General features: G+C 42.0%; 2 protein-coding genes across 2 annotated transcripts; one reads left to right on the top strand and one right to left on the bottom strand.

Annotated features, from left to right (window-relative positions):
- The first annotated feature begins 314 nt into the window (after positions 1-314).
- On the top strand, positions 315-6656 carry aurka (aurora kinase A). The gene is made up of 9 exons (XM_071903896.2): positions 315-622; positions 1233-1295; positions 1827-2169; positions 2256-2301; positions 2404-2595; positions 3848-3986; positions 4540-4688; positions 4920-5094; positions 5979-6656. The coding sequence occupies exons 2-9, from the start codon at positions 1236-1238 to the stop codon at positions 6162-6164; spliced, it is 1290 nt and encodes a 429-aa protein (XP_071759997.1). The 5' UTR covers positions 315-622; positions 1233-1235; the 3' UTR covers positions 6165-6656.
- A 3535-nt stretch (positions 6657-10191) lies between these two features.
- slc32a1 (solute carrier family 32 member 1) lies at positions 10192-13102 on the bottom strand. Its single transcript, XM_071903943.1, has 2 exons — positions 12695-13102; positions 10192-11379 (listed from the first exon to the last, which is right to left on the bottom strand). Exons 1-2 carry the CDS (start codon positions 13100-13102, stop codon positions 10192-10194), a joined length of 1596 nt encoding a protein of 531 aa, XP_071760044.1.
- Between the last annotated feature and the right edge of the window lie 884 nt (positions 13103-13986).

Raw genomic sequence — 13986 nt, forward strand, 5'->3', positions numbered from 1 at the left:
GTGTTTTCCCATAATATGCAGTGTTTGGTTCAGTCTGCTGTGCCCTGAAATAATGATTTGGGCAATATTGTTACAGAACAGTCAGAGAGAGCGAGAGAGACCTCTGTCAGCTTGCTGCTGCCATCTGCTGTTTTGGAGGCTCTCTCCTGACGTCATGACTATACCAGTCAGGATTTCGCATCAGCCAATGGTGAACGAGTAAAGAGCATCCCCTCAGCCAATCACGGCCTCCAGCGTAGTTAAAGGTTTGAAAAGAGGGACGTTTGAAATTAAACGAGTAGCGTCTGTAGGAAGTGGTACATCTGAGTACAGAAACGAACTTGTTTGTGTTGAATTCAAGACGTAGTGATTTATTTAGTACTTTTTGACAACGTGTAATACCTACTGTTGAAAAGTTCGATAACGCGAGAGGTTGGTTAGAAAAACGGCCTCGCGGTACGGTACATGTATGTATCTAGCCGGGTAGCTAACACCAGCTCCTGTTAGCTAACTAGCCGACTTGGCTACAAGCTGTGTTACCGACTTGTGAGCGTTGTGAGTTGGATTCGTCTTTGTCATCTGAGCTTATTTTCCAAGCGGAGACCGTAGAGGGGTTGTTGTCAGTTATTGTGCAATAATATATGTAAGTATATAAGTAAGTAAGTAAGTCGTGTTTGCTAATAAATGGCAGTAGTTTTGTGTGTGCTTGTGTGTTAGTAGTTATGGCTTCCAACATCTCTAGCTAGCTACCAAGGTACGTTAGTTGACTTAATGCTAGCTAGCTAGCTTGCTAATTTAACGCCATCTCTTTTCATGTACGTTAACCACCCGAAGATGATATTTAATTCCAATTCATGGGGATTCAAACATGGAAAACTACTATCCTTCCGTCACTTTATAAAAGTACGGAGCACATTTTAGCATTGTTTTGTCCAATTTCTTAACTTCAATGGAAAAATTAAACATGGCGGAGAGCTTGCTTGATGGTGCCCCCCCCCTCTATACGTTTGTGGTGATTGAAGGCTTATTTTGCCAGTCAGGCAATTTGGGCCAAGAAAGTAATTTAACAAACTAGATTTTTCTGTCAATGGATTTTATTTTATTTTTTAAACTTAAACATAATTTAATTTTCCAGTCTTTGAAAGAAGGTGGTTCTTCTTGTAAAAAGTAAAGGTAGTGAGTTCTGTTTCTGTTTCTTTATCTGGTTTGCCTGATTCATATTAAATACTTTTGCTTTTGCTCTTTTTCCTCAGAGTATGGATTCTGCCAGGGTCAAGTTGACAAAGGAAGTCAAGCCACAAAGGCCTGAAATGAAGGTAGCACAAAGCATTATCCTGACTGCCAAATCATAATAAAAGTACTTTCTACCAGTAATCAGTACTGCTATACCCTGAGGGCACAAGCTATTCTGTTTGTCGTCCTTGGTGTATGATGTAGGTACTGACACTGAAGCTTTCAAACAGCACATTAATCTCAAATCAACAGCTCTTCCACAAGTCAGTTTATTCACTAGTTTGGAAGTTTGTGTGGAATCTGCCTCAAAAAAAGGTGAACTGGTGCTCTTCAGATTAGGTTCCACTAAATTTTGCTACAAACATTTTTGGAGACTTGTTTTCCTCCCTTGCATAACATTGCAATGGGTAGCAATTCCAAAAGTGGTCCAAGTTACTCTGTATACCATTTTGCCTTTATTTTAAGTGTGAAAAACATAATAAAATTACAAAAACGTTTCAGCTCAGTTGAGCCTTTGAGAGGGTCAAAACATGTTATGGAAGGGAGGCAAAACGGTTTCCAAAAAATGTGTAGCTCAATTTATTCAGTATTTGGTGCTTTTTCTTTAATTACAGTTGAGCAGTGGTGGACCAAAGCGGGTTCCTGTGTCACAGTTGCAGGCCACTCAAAAGCCTGTAGTCACACCAACCCAGTCGCAGCGGGTCCTTGGTGTATCAAATGGACCTCAGCGCATTCAGCGACCTGCCAGCCATCAGAAGCCGGTGTCTCATGTCTGCGCTGTTATCAGGACCACACATACTGCCGATCAGAATGTGAACCCTGCTACTCAGAATGTAAATCATGCAGCACAACCCAAGTCCACACCCCAGCAAAGCCAGCCGAAGACAAGTGTGCCCAAGGTGAAGCCGGAGCTGACCAAAACGGCAACAGACTCATCAAAGCAGGAGAAGCCACAAAGTAAGAGTTTACAAACTTGTTGTGGTTGGACATTCATGTGTGTCCTTGGTTGCTAATACATATAGTCATTTTTTTCCTTCTGTTAGGCAAGCCTGCCAGGAATGACTCCACAAATGCTTCTGCATTGAAATCGTAAGTCTGATTAGCATGGGGAGGAAATAAAAAAAAAAAAACGTATTTAGTGAAACATTTCAAATGTTCTCAACCACTCTATGTCCTCTTGTGCTCACACAGGAAGCGGTGGAGCCTGGAAAACTTTGACATTGGTCGCCCCTTAGGAAAGGGTAAATTTGGCAATGTCTACCTGGCCAGAGAGCGTCAAACCATGTTCATCTTGGCCCTGAAGGTGCTCTTCAAGAAGCAGCTGGAAAAGGCCGGGGTGGAGCACCAGCTGAGGAGAGAAGTGGAGATCCAGTCTCACCTCAGGTAGTTGCCAGATTTGATTTGCATGTGGTTCTTTATGTCACCATAAGACTACATGACTTTAAAAATCTTTGAAAATCACTTCACACTAAATGACAAACTTTAGCAGATTTTTAGTCTGTCATACAGTTGCACAAACAAGCTAGGGAACACCCATTTGACGAGGGGCATCACATACCTCACAGGTTGTATGTGATGGGGTTCACTGACGGAGCCCTGCAATTCTCAAATCTTGCTGAGCGCTCGTTACCACAAGATGTCCCTCTCACACTACAGAAATTCATCCCTGATTCAGATTGTTATCTTGGAAATCAACCAAGTTTGAAATGCTGTCTGCGGCCTAGACTGGTCTGCAGCTTGATTGGTGATAGGAGACTGACTCCTTACCCTCAAGCTCCACTAGAGCCATCGGGTGGCAGGCATTGCGATCAGCCATTGTGGCAATGCTTCTCTGAAATCAATGAAAGCCATGTTGCATTGCATTTGATGGAAGTGTCTAAGATCAAAAATTGCCAAGGTTCAGTTCTCGGTTGCTAATGTGCGTGTTCATCCTTACATAGTAAACTGAGAAACAAGATTTATACTGGTTGTTTTCTGGTGTTTTGACTCTCAAAAAATCTTAAAATGAATTGCAAATAGGCCATAATGACCAATATGTTTTTCAAAGTGACAAACTTACTTCAAAAAGCAGATAATTGTAACCTACCACACAAGTGGCTGGCTGTTTGTGGCTGTATTGTAGTTTGTTTCAGCTCAGCTTTTGTTTACATGTGTGTATGTAAAATACCAAAGGTATGAATGTTGATGAAGCTTTCCCCTCTGTTCCTCTTTCAAAACAACGTGCTCTATGGAGCTGGTAGAACGTCACATTGATGCCACACTGACTGCAAGCTGACGTTCAATTGAATTGGTGGGTTAACCCCATGTTACACTTTGAGATGATCTATGCCGAATGTCTATGCAGACTCCATCATATCTGAGTCAGCAAAGACTCATCCTGATCTTGAAATCCAGTCAGTATGGCAAAATGAGTCTTCCTTTTTTGACACCAACCATTTATGGCGAGCTGAAATGTCAGAGTTATACACTCTATTTTTATGTTTATTTTACCAGGCAGGTCACATCAGAACAAATTCTTATTTACACACACAATATGCCTGAATTCTGAATCTGCCACCAACCCGTACCTCTTGAAGTATTGGTTGTATCACCAAATATTTCTCAGAATCATCTTCTCTATCGGTGTATCCCACAGGCACCCTAATATCCTGCGCCTCTATGGCTACTTCCACGACACATCTCGTGTGTACCTCATCCTGGAGTTTGCACCTAAGGGAGAGCTTTACAGCGAGCTACAACGTTGTGGGAGTTTTAATGAGGAGAGGAGTGCCACAGTAAGTTTGCCTGTTTAAATGAATACCATTTTGTACTTGGCTGTTTGAATGATGAGTTGACATCACCAGCGTACGGGCATATAGTTATGTTCTTACAGACAGTGACAGTAAGCCATGAGTGATATGTGTGTGTGTTTATACCATGGAGTTTTGTAGTATCGCTGTTGCCGTGTGAAAACCTTGTCGTCCCAATTTGTGGTGATTTTCATGTGTTTATTACATGTTCCCTATGAGTTGAGAAAATTCTCAAACCACTTGGGCTTATGAAACCTTTTCAAGACAACTTGAAAAATGGCAAAAATGCATTGTTATCAACCTAAAAACAGGGCTGTTTTTCTTAGTTCCTCGAAAGTGTGACATTTTGGAGATGCCAGGTTTCTACCTGACAACAATAAGTTGCTTGACACCTCACTACTGTTCCATTTCCAGTGTAGATTTCCATTTCCTGCCCCCCTCCCCATTCATTACTTTTGTCTGTTAGCCTTATCACATCCCTAAACTACAATTTTTTTTTATGTACCATGCTCTCATTTTTTTTCTGTTTACCCCATAGTACATCATGGAGCTGGCAGATGCCCTCAACTACTGCCACTCCAAGAAGGTGATCCACAGGGACATCAAACCGGAGAACCTACTACTGGGAGCCAACGGGGAACTGAAGATTGCTGATTTTGGCTGGTCTGTCCACACACCCTCCTCCAGGTATGCGTGTAAAAATGTAGTATCCTAACGTTGGGGGAGAAATATAGTTTTGGTCTTGTATTTGTAATTGTTGCTGGTTGTTTGTCTTCCATGGTTAATGTGTGCATGTCCGGAATTTTATTCTGTCCCCTGAAGTTAATGGGTTTTTGTTGCCCCGCCACAGCCGCACATCCCAGTGGTCAACACTACTGAAGACTGTCTTGCGTTGTCTTTTTCTCTTGGGTTGTTCAGGAGGTCCACCCTGTGTGGAACTCTGGACTACCTGCCTCCAGAGATGATTGAGGGAAGAACTCATGACGAGAAAGTGGACCTGTGGAGTCTGGGGGTCCTTTGCTACGAGTTCCTGGTGGGCTGCCCCCCCTTTGAAACAAAAAGTCATGAGGACACCTACCGCAAGATATCAAGGGTAAGGGAGGGAAGGTGGGACACCTGAACAATGGGGATTTATTTTATAGGGCTGTATAATCTGGATCCGTTGATAAATGCCAAATCAAGCAATACTTTTTTTTTAAAATAAATTAAAGTCATAATTAAATGAAAAATGGCTTTCTCCTTATTTGCTAATTCTCTATCATAACATATACCTATTTAACAAGAAATGCCATTCTGGTATCTTTTTTTTCTTTTTACCAAAATCCCTTAATAATCTGTTAGAAATTACTTGAAATTGCTTGAAAGTGGCATATTTTTAGTGGCCATTTCATTCAAAATTCACACCGATAAAGCATACTGATTTTTGCACATCTTGTAAAATCTGCAACTTCACAACTTTCAAAAATGACATGAGTGGCAACATGGTACAGTGGTGCATTTTTGGGTATTCGTCCCCCGAAAGCTGCATTTCCTTTTCCATGTGGTTGCTGATTCCCGTTGCCTGGAATCTATTCATTTTGAACAATCTGCAACTTGTGACAGAAGATTTTGTGCAAACCATTTCACAGTGGATTTCTTCACAAACTACACAAAGGGCTTCACTGCCTTTCTTTCCATGTTTATGATCCAACTCGCCCACTTTTGAAAGCCCCTCCTTGCGTTATGTCTTGCCGCAACATTCTGTTTCAACCAGAAATGCATTGAATTACAGGAGCAATGCGCCATCAAAATGCAGTTTCCTTGTGACTTGAACGAATACATTTTCCAGATCTACTTTTTTATGCGTTTTGTATTGTCCCATTCACATCTCTGGAAGTTTCAGTTTAGTCTGTAATCACTAGAGTTTGGCTCATAATTGTCATTTGTTTGGTCTGCCCAAGTGTCATTTGTCTAAAAATCTTTTTGTTGTCCCTGCAGGTGGAGTTTAGTTACCCCGCTGCGGCCAATGTCAGTGCCGGTGCCAGAGACTTGATTGGCAGGTTGCTGAAGCACAACCCCATGCACAGGTTGCCCATCGAGGGAGTCCTGTGCCACCCCTGGGTGGCCGAGCACTCCACCAAGAAGCCCACCACCCTGTCAGCCAGCACAGAGCCCAGCCAGTGAGCCCATTTGTCCCTCTCCATCCGCTGGCTGATGGCTGTACATGTTTTTTCATGACCCCGGGTGTTTTGAGGTGGAGTTTACCGGTCAGATTGACTGGCCAGTGCAGAACGCAGGCTGTTCACAGGCGCGAAACACGCTCGCCAGTGTGCAGCCGGTTTATCTAAATTGGCTTGTACCACTACTTTCACTGTGGATTACTTCATTTATCCTTCATATGGATGTTTTCCTCTGCAGGCATCTTGAGCCATTGTATCTTTCAGCCTTTTTGAATGTTTGTGTCATCCTAATGGCATTCTTGTGTCTGTAAATATTTTACTGTTTTTGCTTTGTAATTGAGAATTTTATTGCCCTTTATTGAAATCTCACTACTTGAAATAAATGTTGTCCTAAAAATGTTAATGGAGTGTCATCGGATTAAACATTGTCCTTTTGTGTCATTGAAAATTATTGTAACAACAGGGTTTTGGCATTTCAAACTCACAGTAACTATGTCTCACATACTTGGTAAACAAGACTGTGCTGATGACCAGATTGCTTTGGTTTAGATAAGTTTTGTAGTGTCAGTTGCGCTCAGCAACACCCAAGGTATTCCAGTGGTGTGTGTGGCCAGTAGAGGGCGCTGGACCACCACATTTACACTTTCAGAGGGAGAAACTGTGAGCCATTTTTGGCATTATTGGTTCTATTCTCACTATTATACAGCTAGACTGTCTTGCTAAATGCATTACTACTGCAATAAAAAAATGGTTAAGTTATTTGTTTCACCTGTTTTCATGTCAGTCCTCTGCCTTAGTAGAGCTTTTTCGAGATTGCAAGGAAAGAACCAATTTTAAAATCACATAACTCAAATTCAACCGCTCATATCAGGTTATGAAAAACGTGGAACCAGGAAAATATTGCCCCATTTTGCGTGTGTAGTTTGATAACCCTGCATTGACCCGATTAAATTATGCAAGTGAGAGCTATGTGTAGGTCTATTACAAAAACGTGTGTAATGACATTTAATTTATGTAGCCTAGCCTACATGGTATTGTTCAAATAGATAAACGTGGTCCTACCAGCCCAGCGCGAAATAACCGAAATAATCAGTAGCACAATAAAAAGTCTTATGTTCGATAAATTAGGCTACATAAAGGATCATCATTTTAAAAAAACGTTTTAAATGGAAAAATATAGGAAAAAAGACAACTGTGTACCTGGTAATTAATACTGAGTTGAAAGGTAATAAAAATGATAGTTTAAAAAAAAAAGTATTGTTCAGAAATAAATCAATCAAAATATTTCAGTGATTTTATTGTTTGGTAGTAGTTACGGGTTCCCACACTCCTGGGGAAAGTAATGGAAGTTTAAAATTGTATTTCCCAGGCCTGGAGAAGTTATGAAAAATGATTAAAGAGAGAAAAGTTTTGGAAAAAGTCATGAAATGTTTGGAATTTCATCAGTGGAAAGGTGTGGGGAACTTGGTGCATATTTTCTCTGGCTGGTGGGAGCTGCTCTGTCCGCTAGGTGGCGCCATAGGCATGAAAATGTCCAGTAAAATCCCCTGTCTAGGTTGAGTTTATATGGAAGGAAATTCTGCTTGTGCCGTGTTGGTTTCTTCTTTTTAGTCTGCGGTTGGTTTGTAAATGAAAGAATACGATGATTTAATAAATAATTTGCAAGTATCTATAGAAAGACGTGTTTTTTTCTTTTTCTTTTGCAAAGTTGGGATGTTCCCAAGTGTTTGTACGAAAATCTAATCGTCTGCCCGTGTTGAGGAATTGACATTGATTTCCGGACAGGTGATTGCTTAATTTCCCTTAAAGATGTGATATATCTGTAAGAATCTGGAAATATTATTTCAAAGATAATATTCTGTAGTTTAGACTGTTATAGGTTCATTCCCATATTGTTCCGCGTGGATGCGGCTGTTCCAAAAGTGACATTTGTCCAAGATCGAGGCCTCCACCTGTGCATCTGTTCATGCGGTAAACAGAATAGAAATAGTTAAGCTTTTTTTTCTCTAGCTTCTTGCACCTCTGCTGCATGACCTTTAATGAAATTGCCCCTTGATAATAATAGCTTATGATTGTGTGTACGGCTATAAGGTAAATCCGTGCATTCGTATATGCACCAGGTAGCTTGATGCTTGGTGCTTCAGACAGATGGAGATTAGACCAGCCAGAAATAAAAGAGTTCGTCCAGATGTTTTCTGCCCAGATAATCAACACAGTTGCTGAACAGGTAGGCCAGAAGATGCCAGCCTGCAGCGGAAAATCTGGAAAAAGGCTCGTGATTTGAACATGCAGAAATGCAAGGCCCGACATGAATGCTTTGAATTTTTTCTACAGTCAAAAATATAATCCAAGAATTTTTGCCAATATAGCCTACATTTTAAATAGGATTTCGAGTGGCATGTAGCATTGTAGGCCTATGAGAATCGAAACGTCTCTCTCTCTCTCTCTCTCTCTCTCTCTCTCTCTCTCTCTCTCTCTCTACCTTTTACAATGTGGCCGATTTGGGTTTAAAAAATAAATAAATATAAGTGGGACTATTTTCTCCATCTTTTTTGGTATTTTATTATAGAGAAAAAATACATGGTTCTCACCGTTTTCGTTTTCATTACATAAAACCACACACATTTTTACAATATAATTTCACTTATTTCTTTATTCTTTAATATTCATTTTCACGATATATGATAACGACTTTGAGATATACATTCCATCTTTTTGAAACCACAATAACACACTACACATACGGTTTTATAACATTTCCACAGGACCCATTGGATTGCACAGAATGAAAAATGTCTTTATGCACATTTTCTTCTTTAATGATCTCTTTTAGATTCAGACACCCGAATTTCGAGACAGGAATCTTTCAAATTAATCTCGGAATTTCAAATGCACAATGAAAAGCATTTCGGAGATAGCCAAATTGAGTGTGTAGGATTTCAATTTGGGATCCCCCTCTGTCTGAGTAGCCTAAATTTGGCCCAGTTTGTAGGGTTAAAGATTACGCCAGAATGTGTATTTTTAGGTCAGGTGCATTTACTATTATTTCCCATTTAAAAGTTCAATAAATTGAATTTCAAATGTGTAAATCCCACATTTGAAAACCTAATTCAATAATTCACTGACATTGTCACTGTCAAGATTTGGAGGAGTTTTATTTCCACTTCCCAGTTTCATTATATTTTATGTGTCTGAATATCATACATTCAATGCATAGTTTGTATAGCTGCTGTGTACTATCTGATATTTTCACTGTATGCATTTCCAGTAGTTTAACCTGCTCAGGGAAGGTCCGATTTCCTCATTTCTAACGAAACTTTGCTATTCTTATTAATATTTCTATATGCATTCATAAGTGTGTTGGAACACCATGACTGTGTTTTTAATGCTGGTTATTGCCATTGTGTTATTTGCCATCTTGTTTGTCCACAGGCTTTTCTGTGTTTAACACCACATTCACTGCCCATTATGACACTGCAAATCACCTAGAAGAAGAAAGTGGCATTTATTTTTTAGAAACTTATCTTACTCATCATTAAATCACATTATGTCGTCGAATCGTCGCCCATCACAAACTTTGAACGTTAAATGAAGTGAATTCTCATGTGGGGAAGCACCACAAGAGCGATGAAAAGACAAATTGCCCTTTTTGCAATTTTGTTTAAGGTCAATATTGTAAACCTTCACTCCACTGGAAAATATGTAAATGTACTTTGTTCGCATATTTATACAACATGTATAATTGTCCATATAGTGTGTTGTGGATGCACTAGTTTCCTTCACTAACACCGGCTCTATTTCTCGGTGTGTGTGGGTGTGTGTGTGTGTGTGTGTGTGTGTGTGTGTGTGTGTGTGTGTGTGTGTGTGTTTGTGAATTGATGCAAGACTGTATGAGCGCGCAAATGTTTGCGTGTGTTCTGTGCGCGCTTTTTACGCATGAATTAAGCAGGGGGGCTGCGCTTGCTGGGAAGTCGTGTTTTTCACTAAATGGGGATTTGCAGTTAATATCTAGTTCCAGCAATGGCTTGCATCTAATCGTGTATGTTATACTTGTAAGCTTCTATGAGCCCCTCCATTGAGTGAATGAAACCAGATATGCTGCATATACCCCCTATTACAAAGATGGCGACATCAAAGAAAACCTGGTGCCATAGCAGCTTTCTCCATAAAAGCTTGAGGTGGAAGAGACTGGGAAGCAGAAAGCACAACCCTGCGCCTGTCAGGCTGCCAGTGAGACCCATGAGAAGGGCGAAATGTGGCACATAGATCGCCATGAGCAAGGTGAACACAACAAGGCTACATCGGAGAGTGAGGCCCCAAGATTTCAGGCGTCCATCGCCTCCGTAGCAATCTGGAAAGTATGCGCGTGCTCCGTCCTGGAAAAACGATTTCTCTAAAACTTCGACGGCAGCAAAAAATGGCAACGGATATGACAGCAAGGCTTTGGCCACTAAGAAAAGATTGACGACAGCTCGGATGGTTGAGGGCAGGTTGTCAGTGATGACCTCCTTGGTGGCGTCAGCCCAGGTCAAATAGGCCACCAGGGCGAAGAGGCCCTTGAGGATGCAGGCAGCGATATGAGTCCAATTCATCATGCAGTGGAACTCGCTGGGTTTCTGCATGTTCCCCTCCAGAGACGGCAGGAAAATCTGAGAGGTGTAGCTGAACACGATAATACCAATAGAGATGGGGAACTTCTTGACATCGATGTAAAACTTGACCTTGTCCCAGGCCCAATCTCTTGCTCTGGAGAGACAGTAAGCTATCACCAGCACGTTGATGACGAAGTGGGCCATTGTGCACAGCAAGCTGAACTTGGAGACGGCTTTCAGGTTCTTGAGGAAGGCGCAGGGGAGAAGAGCGGCGGTGGCGATGATGGCCCAAGATTTCTGTGAAATTGGCATGTTGGGGAAGCTATTGTACATGAGATTACCACTGACAACGACATACAGAATACAAGTCATCACTAGCTCTATGATTTGGGCTACATTCACGATATGGCCACCCAAAGCTGGGAATCTGGGCGCGCAGCACGCGTTGGCAATGTCCACATATGAGTCCCTCACACGCACAAGCTGCCCGTCTTCATCCTCCTCGTACAGGCAGGAAATTAGGATTTTCCCCGTGTAACAACACACCACGGCGGCGAAAATAATGAGAAATAGTCCGAGGTATCCCCCGTGCAGAATGGCGTAGGGCAACCCAAGCACGAACATCCCCTGTAAATACAAACACACATTGGGCATGATTATATGGGTGAAGCTTCTATGAGGCCCTCCATTGAATGAATGAAACATCTTTGACATATATTCATAATATAGGCCTACACCATAGTAAGTGGTATCAAACTATTAATCATTCATGCTTTTCTGAAAACATAATTTATTTTTGATTTGTGGTTATGTTGTTTGATGATGATCACGGGCTGGAGGTCACAATTCAATCAACTTTCTATTTACCACTACAATATTTGTTTTTTTGTTGTTGTTTTTACAATTAACACTCTAGTATATTTTATTATTGGGTTTATCAGCCTGAAAGCTATCTGTAGTGAATGTCAGCCCAGTTTTCATGTTGTGGGTTTTCCACTTTGCTTTGAGCGCATCCACCCCGCCTCTGACGTCATCACGAGACGGAGGAGACACAGTCTGACGTCACTGTGACTGCCGTGACCACGGCCTTAATAAGGCATGAAGGGATTTTTGTCACATACACATACTCTGTCGAGTAAATCCTAACACTTAAACGATGGCCCCTCTCCTTTCACATCCAATAAGTTGGATTTGGGGCAAAATAGCTGCGCGCACACGTGGAACATTGTGCGTAATGGGATGGTTCGTGTACTATAAAAACAATACTTGGCAAATTTGCTTATATGTTTTCTCTTTTCCATTTCTGTCTGTGCAAATGCAATTAGCAAAGGAATATTTTTTGTAGAATATGATAAGTAATAGATTTTATTCTTCCATGATAACTCCGTGCGTAAAATCGATGCCTCTCAGACATTATTTTCATTTTTACACCGTTTTTCCTTCACTGAAGTTTGGTGTCTTTATCCTGTAAATAATATAATGCAACAAAATACAATACAGCTATGGCCAAGTAACATATTGTGGAAAAATAAACCCAAAACAGCTAGGCTATAGAATGGCAACAGTTTCTCTTATAGATTCATCCATATATTCGCTGCCATGCGGGGTGATGAGCAGTTTTAAGGGACTCACGGTGCATGCATCACCACACAGAGAATGCACTGGGGGACACTTCCAATAACCCTAAGTTCTTTTTTAAATCAATAAAATGTTAAATGTTATTTTTCCTTGAACAGTAGCTTTACAAAGTGGCTGCTACAGGACACACAACCCACTGGTACTGAGTGGTGATTTTTGGTTGTCGCATTAATAATTAGATGAACTTCTATGTGGTCACAGGTGTGCGTAATCTAGTGTTTTACAACGGCTTCGAACGCGACTCAGCCAATCAGAACCGAGTGTCGGAACTATCGTTAATCCGGTCTGTAAAGTGCGTCTTTACCTGGATTGCATTCGTGACGTTCCAGCCCGCCTCCCAAGCGGTGATTTTTGGTCTGACTTCAGACAATTCGTCTGTCAGACCTCCGTCCTTTGAGGCTGAGGGCGGCGGACCGGTGCCGTCTCTCTGGTAGTGGCTGTCCCCCTCCAGCACTCCTCCGTCCCCGCCACCGATCTGTCCGCTCCCCTCTCCTCCCATCTCGTCGGATGTCATAATGTCCATCTGCATCCCCTGCCTGTGGTCGTAGTCCAGGTCATCGCAGGCGGCGAAGCCCAGAGCCTCCTCGTCGGTGGCGGCCTGGAAGCCCATCCTGGCGAACATCCCGCTCACCTTCGCCTGGGATTTGTTGGAGACGGATGTGGCTGCATTTGACAGTTTATTAGAAAGCTTGCTTCTGATTAACGTCGCCATTTTTTCGCTCCTCTCTCAACACTCAACTGTCTGCAGCAAAATTAGTTTTTGTTTCCTCAGTCAATCAAATTAGAGGCTACTTTGGACTGCAACTCTTGGTTCTTTGCATTCGATAAAGCCACGGGAAAAACGCGCTGGTTTTCAAAGCCACCGATGGTTTTCAGTTGCTATCTCCACTTCTTATTGAAGGTACGCCTGCTGCTCTTGATTATCCCCAGGTTCATGTCACCTTCAGACGTCGCTGCTCCGTCTCTGCATCTTGGCAATGCACTCTGATGCTCGACGAACACGCCCGGTATTCAATATTTGGGGCAGCTTAAAGCGGTGCGCGCAAAAGCTTTACGCAAAAAAAATGGCGAGCCGCAGGTTTCTAGAGGGCCTATAATATCGTTTTCTTTTAGGTTATAAGGTGTCGGGCAGCGTTTCCAAGAGTTGGTTGTTGGTTTTCAGGTGCCTTTACTGATGCCAATGCGGTACCGTGGAGCCCGGGGGGGAGGCAGGGAGGAGACACGTGTCCTCATCAGCCTGCCAATGCAAAGCACGTCTCCAGCCCCCCCAGTGCCCCACCAGGAGAAAACGGGAGAGATTTGCTGCATTTCTAGGGGAGGTGCTTGCAGTACCCCCACCGCCCCCTCCCCATCCCATAATCTATAATACTTCGTCCTAACATCCAATGACATTCCGGGGGCCTCAAGTCTTGCATAACTTTACGTGTATAAAAGGGGGTTGGAATTTGAAGAAAACCCCACCAACTCTTTGGATCAGGTTATATAACATAAAAGACTACAATTTTGTCATTTTTTAGAAACAATGTTGCGCCATGTGTTTCTTTTTAGCGACAAGAGGACGTGGAGCACCAAAGTAGTACCCAAGTTGTGTCTATT

Source organism: Centroberyx gerrardi, chromosome 5 (assembly GCF_048128805.1).
Source record: "Centroberyx gerrardi isolate f3 chromosome 5, fCenGer3.hap1.cur.20231027, whole genome shotgun sequence".
Taxonomy (NCBI): domain Eukaryota; kingdom Metazoa; phylum Chordata; class Actinopteri; order Beryciformes; family Berycidae; genus Centroberyx; species Centroberyx gerrardi.

Coding starts and splice junctions, on each gene's coding strand:
- aurka (XM_071903896.2), top strand. CDS start 1,236: ATGGATTCTGCCAGGGTCAAGTTGACAAAGGAAGTCAAGCCACAAAGG. Junction 1,296..1,826: donor CACAAAGGCCTGAAATGAAG/GTAGCACAAAGC, acceptor CTTTAATTACAG/TTGAGCAGTGGTGGACCAAA. Junction 5,095..5,978: donor CCTACCGCAAGATATCAAGG/GTAAGGGAGGGA, acceptor TTGTCCCTGCAG/GTGGAGTTTAGTTACCCCGC.
- slc32a1 (XM_071903943.1), bottom strand. CDS start 13,102: ATGGCGACGTTAATCAGAAGCAAGCTTTCTAATAAACTGTCAAATGCA. Junction 11,380..12,694: donor ACGTCACGAATGCAATCCAG/GTAAAGACGCAC, acceptor TTGTATTTACAG/GGGATGTTCGTGCTTGGGTT.